This window comes from Aethalodelphis obliquidens, unplaced genomic scaffold (assembly GCF_003676395.1).
Source record: "Aethalodelphis obliquidens isolate GAN/ISIS:26980383/991018 unplaced genomic scaffold, ASM367639v1 scaffold48, whole genome shotgun sequence".
Lineage (NCBI taxonomy): Eukaryota > Metazoa > Chordata > Mammalia > Artiodactyla > Delphinidae > Aethalodelphis > Aethalodelphis obliquidens.
Genome location: NW_020837992.1, coordinates 14,956,094 through 14,975,241, shown reverse-complemented (window position 1 = coordinate 14,975,241; position 19,148 = coordinate 14,956,094). Strand labels below are relative to the sequence as shown.

Genomic DNA, 19,148 nt, shown 5'->3' with positions numbered 1-19,148 from the left:
GGGGCGAAGGAGGCGGGGGCGGGAGGGGGCGGGGCAGGGGGGAGGGCGGAAAGCGGTGCGGCGGGCAGAGGTAAAAGGCGATTGGTCCTCCTAGTGCGTCACGTGATCACTAGGGGGTTTCCATAGAAACGCTTCTCTGCGGTCCAGTCTAGGGGGTCTTAGGTTGGCTGCGATGGGCACTGGGGGCGGGAGGCCTTGGCTTTGCTTCAGCCGTCGCCGTCAAGGACCTGTCATCAGGGTCCTGCGTAAGGCCCGGCTGGCACGGACTTGCCTGTGAGGTGGGATGGACTGGTTGCCGGACCAAGTCCCCTGCAGTTGGCAGGAGTATGAGGCGGAGTGATGCACGCCCAGCCGCCCAGCATCGTTCTAGTTGTCAGAGGCATCGCTTCGGACTGTGTGCTGCCCGTGGCTTCGTTCCCGAGCCGGGAGCCCCTTTCTCGGGGTTGGACCTACGCTGCGCGGCCAGCGGGAGGTCCCCAAGGACGGAATCGAAAGGTCATATCTTTTGTCAGTGCTGTGTAACAGCATAGCGGCTGCACCTGCAGAACTCGAATTAGGTATCGTAACCATTGGGAAGGAGGGGGAGGTGTCTGGGTAGGGGCTGGGGTCCGGTGGTAAGACTGGGGTGAACCTGTGGAATTTGGGGTAGGGTCAGTCATTGACATCTTAAAATAGGTGGTTGTTTGGAGCAGGAATGGTAGAAAAGGGTAGGGGCGAGTTACACTCTCTGGCGCTGAGGGGAAACAAAATGTGTAAGGATTAGTTGAAACCAGACCTTTAAGATTTATTTTTATGGTCTAAGATTTATACGATCCCACTAGGCCAGATTTTTATTGTATTTGACATCTCCATTTATGAGAGCAAAGCTCTTATTGAGCAGGTAAAAAGCATTAAAACTGAGGAAATGGTAGTTGGATTGTGTGTGTAACACTGAAATACAAATATCTGCAGAATAAAATTAATTTGGACGTTTGTCAGGTTCAGTTTAATTTCACGTCTAGCAGAAGGCTGGCTGCTGCCCTAAGTACCTCAGTCCTTGGTTTCCTGTGCTGTAATTGAAAAGAGAACTGGGCTTAGAATCAGAAAACCCTGGCTCGTGTCTTGACTCTTCCTTCCACTCATAATCTATTGACTGAGGCACACCACTTAAAATTCTGAACGTCAGGTTCCTCACTGCAAAAGTGGGGCTAATAATGTGTACTTAACAAGATTGTTCTGAGGATTAAATACAAGAAAGTGTTTGAAACTCTAAAATTCTGCATAAATATAAATTGCATATTATCTGTACCACTGATTTTGGCACTAGTCTTATAAATTACTTAATGATATATTGTGTTTTATCTTGCGGCTGGAAGAGATAGATTCTAGAGGGCAGAGACTGTCTTATATTTCTTTTCTTTTTTTTTTAAATTGAAGTATAGTTGATTTACAATGTTGTGTTAGTTTCTGGTGTACAGCAGTGATTCAGTTATACGTATATATTGTATCTTCCTTTACATCTGACATAAAGCTAAGCATGCAGAAGGTACTCAATACATTCAGGTACTCAATTATTCATTGATGAATGAATAAATGTGATAGGCAGTACAGCTTGAGGGTCACACTGAGAATAATGAATCAGAAAGAAGAGGAAGAGAGATCTCAAAGTCAACCTTTGTTGGGCATATATACATACATATGTGTATATGTATCTGTATCTATATCAATATGTATATACGTATACATAGATAGATAGGTAGATAGCTAGAGACCCTTCAGGAATGGAATGCATCCTTTTTTCTTGGGAGGAAGAAGCAGTATGGCATTTTTCTTTTCTCAATTAAATTACCCTTCTATAAGAATATCATTTAAGTGACAGAAGTGACATTTATTTAAGTCAACACTCAAGTTACGAGCAAACACACTGCTAAAAACTCCCCCAAGGGCTGTCTTAAGACAGCAAAGGAAAATTTTCTACCTGTTGGTAATATTTATTTTAAAAAGTCGTATACCAAAGTATCAGATCATTACTATGGTGAATGGCATTATATAACTTAGAATAAAGATTTGTTATAATATTTTTTTCTCAGTTTCAGTCTTTTGCTAACTCTAGTAAGAGCTAAACAATATACTTGTTTAAATGCTAAAGATGATTGTACTTTTTGTTCTTCTAAATCAAGATTTTCTTTGAAGAGAAAATTGAACATTAGAAGCACATTTGAGAACAAATGGAAACAAGGATTCAAGAGCTAATACATCCCTTCTCTTACATTTCTGTTCTTTTGTATTAGGGCGTATTTAGGAAATTTCTTTATTCTCTTTTTTTAGAACTGGGAAAGAGCACCAGAGTAGAAATCAACTTAAGGGAATAGTGAGTGGAATTTTAAAAATCAGTTGTTCAACTGTATAATTGTTTTGATTGCTCAGAATTTTGCTCTGTATGTTGAATGTGTTAAATATAATTAATTACTTCTTAGCCACATAAAGCATATTACGTTTGAGATGTAATCATGTTAAAAATGTCCTTTTCCAATGCAGTATTTTTTATTGTCTCACAGTGGTAAGTACCTAGTGCCCAGTGGGTACTCAACACCTTTCCATCCAATGAATTAACCTGACAAGTTAATTTTGGAATCATATTTAGAGATAGAGCTTTTTTTAATGGATACATTAATTATCTCCCTACCCTCATTAGCTAATAGTTAACTCTATATAAACCTTTAGGGAAATTTCTGTGTGTGTGTGTGTGTGTGTGTGTGTGTGTGTGTGAGAAGAAAGCAGTCCTTATTAATCTTTTAATTAGAAAATATACATTCTTCTACTTTCTTGCAAATTCCAAATTTTTATGTTGATCATGGCACTTAACTCATTTTAAGTAGTATTATTTTTCCTATTTTAATTTTTCAAATGAGTGCTTATCCCTGAAATAAAGGATCCATATGGTTTTAAGACATTTTATTTATTGTGCAAGTAACCTGGTTTGGTTACTAAAGTAATGCAGAATCTGAATTTTCTCAAGGTTAATGCTGCAATGGTAATATGTACCTCTTTCTGATTTTCTGTGATGATGCAAAGAGTGAAGGATCTTCTTAGTTAGAAAGGATTTTTTTTTTTGCGGTACGCGGGCCTCTCACAGTTGTGGCCTCTCCCGTTGTGGAGCACAGGCTCCGGACGCGCAGGCTCAGCGGCCATGGCTCACGGGCCTAGCTGCTCCGCGGAATGTGGGATCTTCCCGGACCGGGGCATGAACCCGTGTCTCCTGAATCGGCAGGCGGACTCTCAACCACTGCGCCACCAGGGAAGCCCTAGAAAGGATTTTAATGAAACTATCCTGTAATAGATCTCTTTTTTCAGATATTTTAAACCAAGTACTTTACCTACTATGTGCTTTTTTCCCCAAATTTGTCAATATTTATTAATTAACAAACCAAAACATTGAATCCTGTGCACTATTGTTTTTATTATTTGAAGTGGAAGTGAACTCAATCAAACATGTCAAAAGTATTATAAATATAAAATAAACAATTTTCAGTTCTGGTAATGATAATTTAATACCACTGTTCTCTAGCAACATAATTATTACAATATAAAAATGCATGTTATCCATAGACTATGCTATGGTTTAATGCTTGTACTTAATATCCAAATGAACTGGTTCAGTGTTGATACACTAACCTTCAAATCTTTGGGGTTTTCTTTGTGATTAATTTTAGCTTTACATAACTTCATGATTACACACTGAGGTAGAGCAGATAGGGTGAACTATTTTATGATAGGACCTTTATTCTTCAAAGATTAAAAAAAAATTTTAAATCTGTACTTTTATCTCAGGAAAAAAGTTTAGAGCTCAATCAAAGAGTAAACCTTGTTTTTTAAACATCCTTGTGAATGGGAATCTTTCTATTTAAAAATTTTTTTACCTGTTTATGATAATATAAAGGAAAGCTATGGGTTTAAAAATTTACTTATTCTATATTCTTTCCCATCCCTGGGATCTCTTATTAATGCTAACTGTTGTTTTAAAGCTACATGTATTGTCACAATATAAATCATAGTATTTGAAGTAATGTTAATTTACATCTTTTCCAATATTTATATTACATTTATTTATTTTTCTTATCTTGTTGCATTAGCTAGATGCTCAAAAACAGTGTTGAAAAATTGGATAGTAGGCTTCTCTTCTTTGTTTCTATTTTAATGGAAATGTCTTTGTTATTTTACCAGTTTTTATTTCCTATTTCTTTATGATTTTTAGGAATGCTGAACTTATCAAATGCTTTTTTGGGGAATCTAATGCTAAAATCTTATAGATTTGGATCTTTTAATTTGTGAATGTGATGAATTATATTTTTTCTGCATTAAGTCATTCCTACATTTCTTGAATAAACTCTATTTGACTATTTTAATTACTTCTTAGATTTGGTTAGTTTATATTTTGTTTACACGATTTCAGAATCTATATGTATAAGATTGGTCCACAGTTTCATTTCTTTGTGCTATCTTTATCCAGTTTTGATATTAGGATTAGTCTAACTTTGTAAGATGAATTGGGAAGATTTCATCATTTTTTCTATGCTCTGGAATAGTTTGAATAATAGAAAATTACCATGCTGTTTTTTCTTTGAAAGTTGTAGAATGTGCTTACAAAATTATCTGGGCTTGCTCAGATTTTTAGAGGTAGATCTTTGATCATCTTTATATTCTGTGGTTATTGACTTGTTTGGGTTTTTTTCTCCTTTTGAGTCAATTTTAGAATTTATGTTTTTCTTAGTAAATCATGCATTTCATCTAGATTGCCAATTTATTGGCAAGAAGTTCCACAAAATATTTCGTACAATTATTTTAATATCTTCCATGATCACAGACATATTGCTTTTCTCATTGCTACTATTAACTAAGCAAAATATTAAAATCAACATATTTTTCTTCTTCCCCCCAACCTGATTATCACGAGTTCTAGTAACATATCTTTACTTCCTATAGAAAGTAGCTATCTCAGACTTATAGGGTTGATAAAATTTGAAAGATCCTACATTTTCTATCCCTTTCTACTGTCTATCCTTATTCTGTTAATATTTTATGAATAATAACAACCACTTAATGAGTGTTTACTGTGTTCTAGACACTTGGTAAATAAGCTCTTTACTTATTTTATTTAATCTAGGGCCTAGGAATTAGTGTTCCCATATTATGGATGAGGAAACTAAGGCTCAGGGAGGTTGTGAAACTCAGCCAATGATGCTCAACTAGCAAGTGGCAGATTCGTATGGGAATTATGTCTACTTTCAGTAAGTCTCTTAATTCCCAATTCTACTACTTACCTTTTGCTAAAAATAAGGGTATAGCTAAGTACTGAGAGTCTAAATAAACGCACACAATAGCTTGAAATAAACTATAAATTGTGAGCTTTAAAAAACTTATAATGATTTTTAAAAAATATATTTGGTTTTCAGATATTCCTGTGAGCCTTCCACACCTTATCTCAGTATTTTGAGACTAGACATAGAGCTTGTTACCTAATGTTTAGTCCGCCACAAAAGATGACCTTTGTGTGTGTGTGTGTGTGTGTGTGTGTATGGAGAGATCAGTAGGTGTCAGTTAGTAATTCCACTTAATTTTTTTAAAATTGTGGCAAAATACACATAACATACAATTTACTATCTTAACCATTTTAAAGTATACAGTTAAGTAGTATTAAGTACATCCCATTGTTGTACAACCATCACCACCATCCATCTCCAGACCTCTTTTTGTCTTGCAATACTGAGACTCTATATCCATTAAACAATAATTCTTCATTCCACCCTCGCCCCAGCCCCTGGCAACCACCATTTTACTTTCTGAGATGATAAATTTGATGACTCTAGGTACCCTATGTGAGTGGAATAATACAGCATTTGTCTTTTTGTGACTGGCTTATTTCACTTGGCTTGATGTCCTCAAGATTCATCTACGTTGTAGCATGTGTCAGAATTTCCTTCCTTTTTAAGGCTGAATAATATTACATTGTATGAATATGCCACACTTTACCCATTCATCCACCAGTGGACAGTTGGGTTACTTCCACCTTTTGACTAATGTGAATATTGCTGCTTTGAATATGTGTGTACATATATTTTTCTGAGACCCAATTTTCAATTCTTTTGGGTTTATACCCAGAAGTGGAATTGCTGGATCATTTTTTTGTTTTTGTTTTTTAAGGAACCAGTTCTACTTAATTATTTAAATAGGGTAATAAAGCAATGTTCCCAAGCCTAAGGCCTCTGATTTGGTATATCCCTGAGAGTCAAGGACATCCAAGGTAAGGCAATCTCAGGACTTATGTTTGTTTTGAGGTCCTGGGTAACAAGGAATGGGGATGGGGAAAGTACCAAAACTCTGGGGTCTAGAACCTACTTAAGTTCTCCACCCCAGCCCACTCAGCCTACCTAGCTGCCAGAGTCTAGAGGATGCCCATTGGTACACTAGTTTGAGCAGGATCACAGAAAAGCCACAGGACTGGTACTAAATAGATATTGATTTTTCCAGCCTTTATAGTGAGTCCACATTATTATTATCTTGAGAGGCATTAAAGCATTGTGATTAAGAGCATGGGTTCTGGAGCTAGACCTCCTAGATTTGACTCTCAGATCACCTTTACTATTTGAGCAATTACTTAAGCTTTCCTTATTTGTAAAATAGGTACTATAATAATAACTACTTCATAGAATTATTGGGAGGATTAAATGAGTTAATAATTTAAGTACTTAGAAAAATGCCTGACCTATAGCTCTCACTAAATGTTAAGTAGTAATAATATTATTTTTAATTAGTATAGGTTACCATTTGGCTTTCCTTAAAACCCTTGGAAACAAGATAAATAACATTCCATTGTGGGAGTTAAACTTTTTGGATTGCATGCACTATGAATCAAGAAAAGATATCTAATATCATTTTAAAGAGATAAGATTTGCTCCCAGGCTACCAGGATTAGATTGTAGCTTGATGAAATATTAACATCTATAGAAAATCAATACTAGTCATGATAGGAAATGGTTATAGAGGTTTATGTTTTTTCTCACAACCTTGGCCCACCTAAACACTGTCCAGGGGGCAGGTGCCCTTGTGCGTATCTCATCATTTCATTCCAAGTGGCAGATGTCTGTCCCTGGTAAACAGAGTCTGACAGCACTAAACATTAGAATCACATTATGAACTCCTCTAATCCACAGAGCAGCCCTCTTATTATAGTTTGGCTTTTCATGTAGCTTATCTACATGGAGAGACTGTATAGGCTGGACAACTTGAACATCTGGTTTCATATCCAGTTGTAAGTCTCACTGGAAATCAATTAGCTCTCTGCTTTTATATGTAAATCTTGGGAGTTTTGTTAATCTGGTCTGCCTGTGATTTATAAATCCATTTTCTCTATAATGACTAAGTATGTGGTGGAGCCTTCAACGGTGAGACCCAAACCCTGCACCGTGTTTGATTCACCAAGGAAATGTTCCCCTCCCCCAGACTCTCATCAGTTTCTTGGGACCTACTCCCCTGCCTTTTTTATATCAGCACACCACTAGCTCCTTTAATTTATTGGCTTGTATTTTCCTTATTGGAATTACCATATATGTGGTGGCAGTTATAATTCTTTGCTATCACCATTGCCAGTTTGCTGAGGAAAGGTGGAGCATTCCAATTTCTACTCTTCCCTAAATCCCTGGGCCAGCTTGACACAAACAAGAATCCGTTGCATGGTGAGCAGAAAGACCTGATCCTTGCGACGTAAGAGCTCACTCCATGGAACTATTGCTTTGATATGTGTCATCTTAGAGCAAAAGAGCTCAAGGGAACCTTAAAGATGATCTAGCTCATATCTCTTGTTTTACAGATGAGGAAATAGAGACTACTTGCCTAGGGTCGTATATCTTTATGCTCTTTTAACAGTCTCTTGTCTAAAGCTTGACTTTATTGGCCTGGACTCATGATCTATCAGTAACATTCTTCTTCCTAGCCCCAGTCTTATCTAACCAGTACAAAAATTTAACTGTCAAAAGCACTTTTCTTTCCTATTGTTTTGGCAACATTTCTCCCTTTGTTATACACCCGCTGATATCCAGGCTTACATATGAAGTATATTTGAAATACAAATTCGTCATAGATTTCACACTATATTTCTATCTGGATCCTTTGTATCTTGAATGATACTGTGGTCTTTTTGACCACTTTGGAGACACATCTCATATTATCTAATTGGATGTACTTTTTTTTTTTTTTTTTTTTTTTTGAGGAGCCCACAAGGCAAGAAGTTTCAGAGCTGGCTCCCCAGGCCCCTCCGACTTGCTGACGCTATTAGCTGAGTCACCCACCTGGATCTGTCTACTTTTACGATGATCAGAGATCCTGATTTTGTCATCTTAGGGTCTTTTTTTAAAAAAAACTCTACATCCCAAGTTGTAGACACATGATTTCATGATCCAATAATAAACTTCAACAGTACCTCTTTAAATAATAATTACTGTATACCCACAATATAATTATATTCTAATAAATCTATAAAAAATTTCAGGTTAACAATAGAAATTCCTTTTAAAATTTTATTCGTGTTTATTTTAATCACAATAGAAATTTCTATTGTAAACTTTTTTTTTTTTTTTGGCGGTACGCGGGCCTCTCACTGTTGTGGCCTCTCCCGTTGCGGAGCACAGGCTCCAGATGCGCAGGCCCAGCAGCCATGGCTCACGGGCCCAGCCGCTCCGCGGCATGTGGGATCTTCCCAGACCGGGGCACAAACCTGTATCCCCTGCATCAGCATGCGGACTCTCAACCACTGCACCACCAGGGAAGCGCAACATTTTTCTTTTCTCCCCTGCCCCCACTTCTTCCTCTCCCTCCTCCGCCTCCTGCTCCTTCTGCATGGAGTATTATGCGCTTTAAGTTTTTTCTTCTAATGGCAAAACTATCTTATTAGCTTAGCATTCATTTTTACACATATTAAGAAAATATTTAGTAGCAAGTTACAGATGAATACACATTTTTCTTGTAATGCATTTTTACATATTTCTAAGAGGGGAGTGAGGCAGCAAACAGTTAAACGTAAACAAGGTGCTTTAATGTACACGCTCAAAGGTTAGTCAAGGAGCACTTCTTAGAAGTGTGTTTTGAACAAGATGTTAAGAGACGGTATAGATGTGCACTGGTAAAAAAGAAAGGTGTCAGAATAAAAGGAAGTAAAACAAATTATGCATTGGGAAGCTATATCAGAAAAGGGGGGAATGGATCCTAACAAAAAAAGATGTTCATCGCAGTATGATTAAGCAGGCACTTGGCTGGAATGGAAGAGGAATGTTGGGGAGTGGCGATTGGTAAAGTTATTGAGATGTAGATTCACAGTCTTGCTACCCACGTTTTGCCTGGCTACTGTGCCAGACCCTAAGGGAAAACCAAAGAGGAGAGAGAGACAGTGCCTTATCTACAGGAACCTACACTCCTGCTGATAAGACAGAGCAACAGGAAGGTAGAGGAGGAACCTTAAAGGCCAGTAAAAGTGGCTTGGATTTTTATGTGGTGTGTGATGGAAGGCGTTTTGGAGACTTACATGTATTATCCTGCCTCTATTATCTGCTCAAGAGGGAAAGATCAAACTGAGCAGGTGGCTGGTTTCAAAAATCAATTTTGGCAGCTATATCTAATCAATTAGCAAAAAGAGCTTTTCTCCACACAAACTATTTTGAACCATTTTAGAAAAAAAAAAAAAGAGCTGCCTAAAATCTGTCCACGGTTAACAATTAATGGAAAATCACTGATTTGCCTTTGCAGGCAGCACTTAATGTCAGTAACTCAGGCTGTTTTCCAATTTTGCAGTAAATTTTTATACCAAAACCAATTTAGGAAGCTATTTAGTCCATGGGCTTCTTTGGTCGAAAGGTGATGTGGGTAGTGTAGAGTAATGACATTTTCTTATGCACATCAGAATATTAGCAAGTTACTAATGGCTCCATTTTGATACCGTCACTTTTAAAATACAGGAGAGAGATCAAGTTGCTTACGGAAACATTGTGGATTATGTTAAAAACAGTGTTGCTTTATAATAGTTGAGATAATAAATAATTCAGGTTTTGCTTTTAGTGTATCAGTTTATCTCCATCTTGAATCAGACCTAAGAGAGAAAGTTCCCAGATTTCTGTTGCCTATCTAATCAAGTCCTCTGGTAGTAGTTTGGTCTCTTGTTGTAGGAATGCCAATTTTAATTTTTCCCTTTCTTCTTCTTCTTTTTATCTGCCTCTTTGCTACTAGCAAACTGTTCGGTGATTTCTACTCTCTCCACTGGCATTACAACGGGAGGCATTCTGAGATCATTGTTTTCCTGGAATGATATTTGAGGCATATTTAAGTGCTTTACGATATTCCTGGGTTTATGTAGGTTTTGTCCTACATGGATTGGTGGTAGGTTTCTGAAAGGCACCAGTACAAAAATGACAGGAACCCTGGGGTCTAGGGTCAGATTGGGTTGCAGTTGTCCACTTGTCACTTGAAAAGACTGTCTGGGAAAGACATTGTTTAAGTGGTAGCCCTCTAAAGCTGCCTGAGCTCTTATGTTCTGATTCTCTTTTGCCTGGGGAAGAATATTGGTGAAATAGGGTTTCACCCCTGTTATGGCATTGATTTCATATGCATTGTGCCTGTCTGCCAGTGCTCTCCCAGTTAAAATGGGCTGGAAAATAGTCGCTCCAGACATACCACTCACAAAGTTGTTGAGGAGAGAATGCCAAATCCCACCACTTATTGGGCTCAAAGTGACCTGCGGCCATAAACTGGCCAGGCTCCGGAGAGCTTCACGGTTCCACGCCGAGGCAGGAAATTCAGCCTCAGTATGATAGAGCTGAGAAAAGTAAATACTAAGAGTGACGTCTGGATACATTACCAGGAAATTGTACATTTTGCTGATGCAGCAATGGTTAGCTTCATTGCAAGGGGAGTTGCTGGAATACAGAATGATATGCCTGATGCCGTCGTTATTGTGTATGGCGGAGTCAAAGTAACCATTCATCTCAAATAACATTGATTCCGGATGGGTATCATTCCCAGTGCAACTGCTAGCATGGCCCTTTTGCACCAGGCTTCCAGAAGAAGTTTTTAGTTCATAGAATGTGAGGTGTTTTGTTTGAGGATATGTTGGTCCATAAGGGAATCCAAAAATCTGACAAAATTCTGTGTGGGGAACTCTTGCTTCTTCACCTGTCCGAATATGGTAAGGACAATTAGAGCAATCGAGAGAGAATCTCAGCCAGTAATAAGGTTTTACTATTGTTCCACGATTGGCTAGGTATTCCTCATATAAGGGCTCCATTACTCGTTTTATTGTCTTCTAGCCGCAACCCTAAACAAGGAAGAGAAATTATATATAAAACCAATGCAGGGAGAATGAAAGACAATGCATGAATCTATTGAGCCATACTTTTCTTTAAAGGAATTAGCCTAGCAACTATGGTAGCATCTTTTTTTTTTTTTTTTTTTTTTTGCGGTACTTGGGCCTCTCACTGTTGTGGCCTCTCCCGTTGCGGAGCACAGGCTCCAGATGCGCAGGCCCAGCGGCCATGGCTCACGGGCCCAGCCGCTCCGCGGCATGTAGGATCTTCCTGGACCGGGGCACGAACCCGTGTCCCCTGCATCGGCAGGCGGACTCTCAACCACTGCACCACCAGGGAAGCCCTATGGTAGCATCTTTGATTCTAAAAGATAGTGATTTATAGCCATAGATTAGAAAGTTCTGGATTCTAATCCTGAGGATTAGACAGATCCTGGGTAGGAGACAAAAAAGAAAGGCACAATACGCTTTTACCTATTCCATAGATTCTGAGGCAGTAGAGCAAATGGGTTAACAGTGCAAGTTCTAGAAACAGACTGTCTTGTTTCAAATCTAGGCTCTGCTGCTTACCAGCTTTGTGACTTTTGGCAAGTTATAGAATGTCTGGGAGCCACAGCTTCCTTCTCTGTAAAATGAGGATAAGAATAGAACCTATCTCACAAGATTATGTCGAGGATTGAATGATGGAATAAATATAAAATGCTTTATTATGTGCCTGACACATATTAAGGACTCGATACATATTAGCTCTCAGTAGTAACAGTATAAATCCCCCAGGTTATCATGATTCCGGTTTATGACAGTACAGAGAAATAAACAGGGGTTTTGCATTTTGTTCATAATATTCTTCCTTTGATTCTTTTCTGAATATGAAAGTATCTAATATATTGTGCGGAGGTTTTGAGTGTGCTTGCATTTAAAATCAGCTATTTCTTCAAATCACAGGCAATAAGTTGGAGGTGGTTTTCTTTTGGGGAATAGAATCTTAGGGTCTATTTTGCTTAATGGTAAAGACTTCTTGGAGAAGTGCCACTTGAGTATTCTTTGGGTTGTGGACCCTCATTCATTGACATTTGAGAGTTTTATTTCCAGTGGGTGGGTCTTATTAGAGCATTTTGGAAACTTTACTATTCTGGAAAGCAAAGATGATTCTTCAGGATATTCCAAATAAATAGCTTCTTGGACATTAAGCCCCCAAAGTTAAGATTTTAAGTAATGATTTTTCCTTTACAAAAATATCCCTTCAGTATCATTGTTCCTAAGCAGCAGCCAGGGGCATTATAATATAGTTTTAGAAACATTTTAAAGTAACTTTTTATTTTACAAGTATTACGTGTTTCTTTTGTAGAATATTTTTAAAAATGCTGGTACATAAAAAAAACCCTCATACCACTTTGTATCAGTTTACATTCCCATCACTGTTAACAGGTCTATTCCCCCCCGTCTTTTTGCTGTGTATGTTTGCAATGCACAACATAATTAAACCATGTTTTATACTTTGTTTTTTCACTTTGTATTGTCATGAGGGTTTTCTTCAAAAAACACAATGTTCATGGCTATTTTATCACAAAACTATAACAGGTTCTTTCCTCTTATCATTATTATAAATAATACTTTGATGAACATTTCTATAAATAAATCGTTCCTGTCTCCAGTTCTTTAATGTAGAGTACTAAAAGTTGTATTATTAGACCAAGCTGTGTCAGATTGCTTCCTAGGATGATGTACCAATTTTGTCACTGTCTCCCAGTGTTGTTTATTATGCCCTTTGTCAATTTGAGAAGTGAGCTTCAGTATCTCTTTATGGTTATACTTTGTACCTTTTCAATTCCTGGTGAAAAGGTACAAAGTATACCTTTTTACATGCTTATTGGTCTGTAGTATTTATTCTTCTGTGAAAGATATATGATCCCTTACCATTTTGTTTGTTTGTTTGAGGTTTTTCTGATTGATTTGCAATAACTCCTTATGTATCAAGAACATTAGCTGTCATATTTGTTGCAAATATCTTACCTGGTTTATAGAGCCTTGTAATTATGCTGATGGTATTTTTTTTGTTTGCTTTTTGCGGTACGTGGGCCTCTCACTGTTGTGGCCTCTCCCGTTGTGGAGCACAGGCTCCGGACGCGCAGGCTCAGCGGCCATGGCTCACGGGCCCAGCCGCTCCGCGGCATGTGGGATCTTCCCGGACCGGGGCACGAACCCGTGTCCCCTGCATCGGCAGGCGGACTCTCAACCACTGCGCCACCAGGGAAGCCCAATTATGCTGATGGTATTTTTAAGTGAGCCAAATTTTACATTTTATGTGGTCTAATTACCATTATGATTTATTTTTTACTACTGTATTTAGAAAAGACTTCCCATCAAAGAGTTTAAGTATTCCCCGTTATTTTCTTCTAGTGTGTATTGTTTGTACATTGAACTCTTTGTCCAGGCAGCAAAATGAATAAAGCAGAAAATTTTAAAGGGGTAAACTGACCATTGCAACAAAATTAATTTCTCAGTTTTCGAAATCTAATTTATCGCTTCAGAAGTATTTATTACAGCCTCTCATATGGAAGCTCTTTGATCAACTTCTGTCTTCCTCAACCCAGATCACCTCAGTATTTGTATTTGATACAGCCTGATCTCCAGGCTGAAACCTGCAGCGTTCCTTTGCTAATCCTGTCCTGGGAATTAAATATTTTAGGAGCTTCAGTCCAGCTGTTGATGGCATATAACTTTACCCATGTCACCATCATCCTAATGGCTGATATCTCTTCAGTAACTCTGGACACCGCATACCCATCAAATTCCAGATTTCATGTAATCTCTGACATGTCAACTTAGTCCATAGAATTGGGTGTTTACCGCAGTTGGCTCCTTAGTGCTGTATTTTCCTTCCCTGAGGCTTCTTACACCTTGCATAGATTTTCCATGGGATCCTGGACTCTTTTCCTTCCTAACCCTTGGCAGTGGGCTGATCACCTAGAACCCGACAGCATCTCCTGCTTGATCCTGAGTGTTGTTTTCTCCTTGGATCTGCTCCTCTCTCAGCCTTACTCCTGAAACTGGATCTCTCTGAATATCAAAACTTGCTGAAACCAAGACCAAAGTCTCACTTTCTTTTGAATATTGTGCCCTGAATGTGGTCTGCCACTGGGCGGCATACCTGATATCCAGGTTACAACTTAAATTACAATGTCAACTCACCCACAGGAAATTTACAGATTGATTTGGTTAGAATGTTATGGAAGCAGTACCAAGAGGCCCTTTTCTGCCTTTACTTTTTTTTTGGAGTGGGGTGTGCAGAGATAACTGTATGTAATAGTCCCAGAATTATCCTTCCGGGAAGGAGAAGTCTTCATGTTTTCAAGATAAAGGCAGTATGGAAAGCCCTGATTGCTTTTCTAAGCACGCCTTCCTTTGCCTCCCTCTCCTATAGCTATTTTGGCCATGAATGATGCATCATTACTGTCTTAAAGGAGATCTTGAGGACTAGTGGCTTTTATATGTAATGATGGGAGTTCTGGAGTTTCCTTCTTGTTGATGGCTTTTTAGGGTCAACCAACGGCGGTTCCGTATTGGCAGGTCTTCACTTTTTCAGATTTTAATCACCCTCATCTGAAGGGGAAGCAGGAAAGAATTTCTGCCTCCTTTGAACCCTTACAGAATTTGTAGTTTATATCATCAATTTGCCATTTACGACAGACTGCCTTGTTTTGTTAACTTTTGGTATCTGACCTTCCGTTCTCTCCTAATCAGGGTGAGACATGTCCTGTTTAGCCCAGGGACTACCTCAGGAACCTTGATTGGTTCACAGGCCGGGTTGGCTAAGACTTGTTTCCCCACCGTCCTGTGTCACTACCACCTAGTCCTTTTCCTTCTGCTTTGTCTGTGCTTGGGAAATGCATGTTGCCCTCAGTCAAGCAGATCTACTGGCAGTAGGAAGTAGAGAGCTGCAGAACCCAGCTCCTGGCATCTACTCCCTGTGAGTGGCCCCCTGGGCTACGGCTGTGAGAGGACAGCCTTCCTTAGTTTAACACAAATGATCCATACATGAGGACAATCTGCTTTCTTTTCACTCAACTAGGATTAGTGAGTACTGGTAAAGCACGGTTTGCACTGGAGTAATTGGAAAATGGAGTTTGCCTTTCCCAATCTGTGCGCAATCTGTTAGCAACTAAAAACAAATGTTAGCAGTTATAATTACCATCATTTTGTCTCCAGGCTTGGATCACGTTCCAGGTGTCCTAGGAGTTGGTCCATTCCCTTTTTTTCCCCGTTTAAGTCCCATACCCTGTTTCAAGTAGATTCAGCGGGCAATTGTGTTGTAAAATTCACCTCCTGTATCGGTTCAGGACTCTTTCGCAGTTTGCGTCTGTCAGTTCCTTTGAACTTGGCCGTCCTGAGTTAGAAAGACTTTACTGAGGTGTGGCTGCCTCTAAGAACGCTGTTGAATTGGTGCCATGGTAACGTTTGCAAAGTAGCTACTGCTAGGATACGGCTCTGACACTTATTACTTTATTTGCATTTCAAACCACCTGTTCCAGAGATGAAAATATACATGAATGCATATTCCATTCTGGATAAAAGTGTAATATCTTACTGTTTAAGTGAACGTGTTGGGGTTTTTCTCCCTCTGGCTGCGAGAATCAAGTCCTGAGCTCAGCACCTTTGTTCTGATCTAGAGTAGGTGCCCAGCTTGGGGTGTGGACAAGATTTGTTGGTCCTGTTACCTGTGGAGGTGCCAGGGCCCCTCCTTTGGAGGCTCACCCTTCTGTGAGAGGGAGGCCCCTGCAAAAGGAGCAGAGACTAGACTTCCCCAAAGGGAGGCACTTTCTACTAGTAGCCCCACAGTCCCTGAAGCCAGGGCGGGGCGGCGGGGGTGGGGGAGCTCTTTATTTTGTCCAAACCTGGGTTACTACGTGCTAGCAATTTCCCTCATCTTGCACATTCCCTGGGAGACTCTTGCTATTATGTGTGTGGTTCCCTCCAGTTTAAGACAAGCTTTGCCCCTGTATCAGCTGTGGCCCTTCCTCTGTGGCTGATGGAAGAGCCACTCACCCTTCTGCATGCTTTCCCCCTGCCCCCTTCGTCTCCACACCGTCTCCTAGGGCACTCGACGTGTTGATAATCATGATTCACTGTGCTCACCCTCATTCCCGCTCTCCTCTTCCTCAGCCCACTTGAAGGAGTGCGTGGTGATCACTAGTATGTGTTTCCATTAGTTACCACCCGAAGTTCTTAAGCATATATACTCCTCTAAAAACAATCCATCAGGGATGATGGAAGCACCTAGAAGGCTTCTTGCAGCAGCGTCACCACTCAATTTTGTTTCTCATAGTCAAACTTCCAGTCTCCACAATAGCAACAGCCCTTTCCCTTCTCCTCTCGGAGGCTCCTTCTAGCGTCAATATTTTAGGTTGATCTTTGTGCCTTTTACGGGTCTCAAGTGTATTCATTACCTCCTCAGCTAATAGCTAATTTTCAGTGACATTTTCCTTCTTTGGTGCTTGCTCACTCTATTGCATCCCATTCCTTCCCCACCTCTGGCCACTGGTCATGCCTTTCTGTCCCTACTTCTTGCCTCCGTTTTCGCCTGCTAACTCAGTGAACTGGTAAATATAAAACCAAAAGTTGATCCTCAAATTTCACCTTTTATTTGACCTTAACAAATGATATTCCACTTAAAAATATTACCTTAATAATGAGCCTCTATCCACTAGTATATTTACCAATTGCATTTTAAGGTAATTTTAGAGATAGGCAATCCCAAGTAGCCAGCCAGTTTTTAAAACAGCTCTATTGAGATGTAACTGACAAATAAAATTGTATATATTTACTGTGTATAATTTGATCTTTTGATGTATTTGTATGTTGTGAAATGATCATAACAATAAAGCTAATTAACATTTTAATCACCTCATATGTGTAAGAGATCATGCAGTATTTGTCTTTCTGTATTTGGTTCATTTCACTTAACAGAATGCCCTCCAGGTTCATCCATGTTGTTGCAAATGGCAGGATGTCCTTTTGAAAGGCTGAATAATATTCCATTGTATGTATATACCACATTCTTTAACCATTCATCTGTCAAGGGACATTTAGGTTGTTTCCGTATCATCACTGTTGTGAATAATTCTGCAATGAGTAAGGGAGTGCAGATATCTCTTTGAGATCCTGATTCCAATCCTTTTGGATAAATACCCAGAAGTGGGATTGCTGGATGATATGGCAGTTCTATTTTTAATTTTTTGAGGAACCACTATACTGTTTCCCATAATGGCTGTACCAAATTACATTCCCGCCAGCAATGCGCAATGATTCTCTTTTCCCCATCTTCGCCAACACTTGTTATCTTTTGTCATTTTGATAATAGCCATCCTAACAGGTGCGAGGTGATATCTCGTTGTGGTTTTGATTTGCATCTCCATGATGATTAGTAATGTTTGAGCACCTTTTCATATACCTGTTGGTCATTTGTTTGTCTTGTGAGAAATGTCTGTTCAGGTCCTTTGCCCTTTTTTAAGTCAGATTGTTTTGTTTTTGTTGTTGAGTTGTATGAGTTCCTTATACATTTTGGACATTAACCCCATATCGAGTATGTTGTTTGCAAATATTGCTTGCCATTCTGTAGGATGCCATTTTACTCTAAGTTTCTTTTGTTGTGCAGCAGCTTTTTAGTTTGATGCAGTCCCACTTGTCTATTTTTACTTTTGATGCCTGCACTTTTGGTGTCATATTCAAAAAAATCATCACCAAGATCAATGTCAAGAAGCTTTACCCCTATTTTTTCTTCTAGTAGTTTTACAGTTTAAGCTTTTACGTGTAAGTCTTTAATCCAATTTCATTCTTTTGCATGAGCCACCATTTTTTAAGCTACTGTTTTTTTTGTTTTTTTTTTTACATCTGTTAGTTTTGAAAACTCTAAAGGAGACTGACTTTGCAAAGCTTCCTTTAGGTTGCACAGAATGACTTTTAAAGCTGAATTTAATCACAGAGAAACAAAGGACCTTGATCATGGGCTTCCTGCTCACAATTATTATTGCTGAGTTGACATTTACAGGAAGGGAGAAGGGTTGAAGAAACATCTAGATTCCCAAACAGACTTCTTTCTTCTGTCTTCCTTTGTTAACTTGCCATGTTTCATCTTTAGTCAGATGAGTTATGATATATATTATCTATATAAAAGTATATGAAATTATAATGAAGAAGCTTATAAAGGCCAAATTCTTCTACACTGATATATGTTTCTAAAAGACCTTTACTTAGTTTAGTTGTAAACTAAAATTTGTTTCTAATCTATGTTCTGGCATCCCAATTTGAGATATATCCAAGATGGCTTGTGTGTTGCTAGTTGCTTTATATAAGGTGACTTTCACTTTGGGTGGAAAAAAGTAAAATAATTTCTATGTTATTGCTAAAATATTTCACTTTTATTTGTATGTACTGTGCACAATTAATTATATAATTCATTGCTTTCATTGCAGTTTGGTTGGCACTGAATAATGATGTCCACATTCATGTAGCAGTAACAAACTACTTCAAAAAAGAAACTGAAGAAAAAAAGCAAGCATGAAATAAAGAAGAGCAGAGAGTTCAGTAGGCTTCATGAATTTCACTACAGAATTAGGTGGGAAAGATGAGATAAGTGTTAGGGTTGAGAGGAAAGGGAGATAAATAGCTGAGGATGCATCTTCTAGCTTGGGGTCATAAGAAGAATGGCCACAGGGTGGCAGCACAGTCTTAAAAGCGAGAAACTTTCTGTTGGACCACCCTTAGTTTGCTAAAACCACTGTGTGTGTGTGTGTGTGTGTGTGTGTGTGTGTGTGTGTGTGTGTGT

General features: G+C 38.8%; 2 protein-coding genes across 2 annotated transcripts in view; one reads left to right on the top strand and one right to left on the bottom strand.

The window, feature by feature from the left end:
• Positions 1-112: 112 nt before the first annotated feature.
• Positions 113-19,148, top strand: part of RGL1 (ral guanine nucleotide dissociation stimulator like 1) — a 280,022-nt gene continuing 260,986 nt past the window's right edge. Inside the window, exon 1 of the mRNA XM_027083044.1 lies at positions 113-557. The gene's annotated coding sequence lies outside the window, so the exon portion shown is untranslated. The remainder of the gene's footprint in view (positions 558-19,148) is intronic.
• APOBEC4 (apolipoprotein B mRNA editing enzyme catalytic polypeptide like 4) lies at positions 9,447-17,120 on the bottom strand. Its single transcript, XM_027083048.1, has 2 exons — positions 15,516-17,120; positions 9,447-11,335 (listed from the first exon to the last, which is right to left on the bottom strand). The coding sequence occupies exon 2, from the start codon at positions 11,303-11,305 to the stop codon at positions 10,202-10,204; it is 1,104 nt and encodes a 367-aa protein (XP_026938849.1). The 5' UTR covers positions 11,306-11,335; positions 15,516-17,120; the 3' UTR covers positions 9,447-10,201.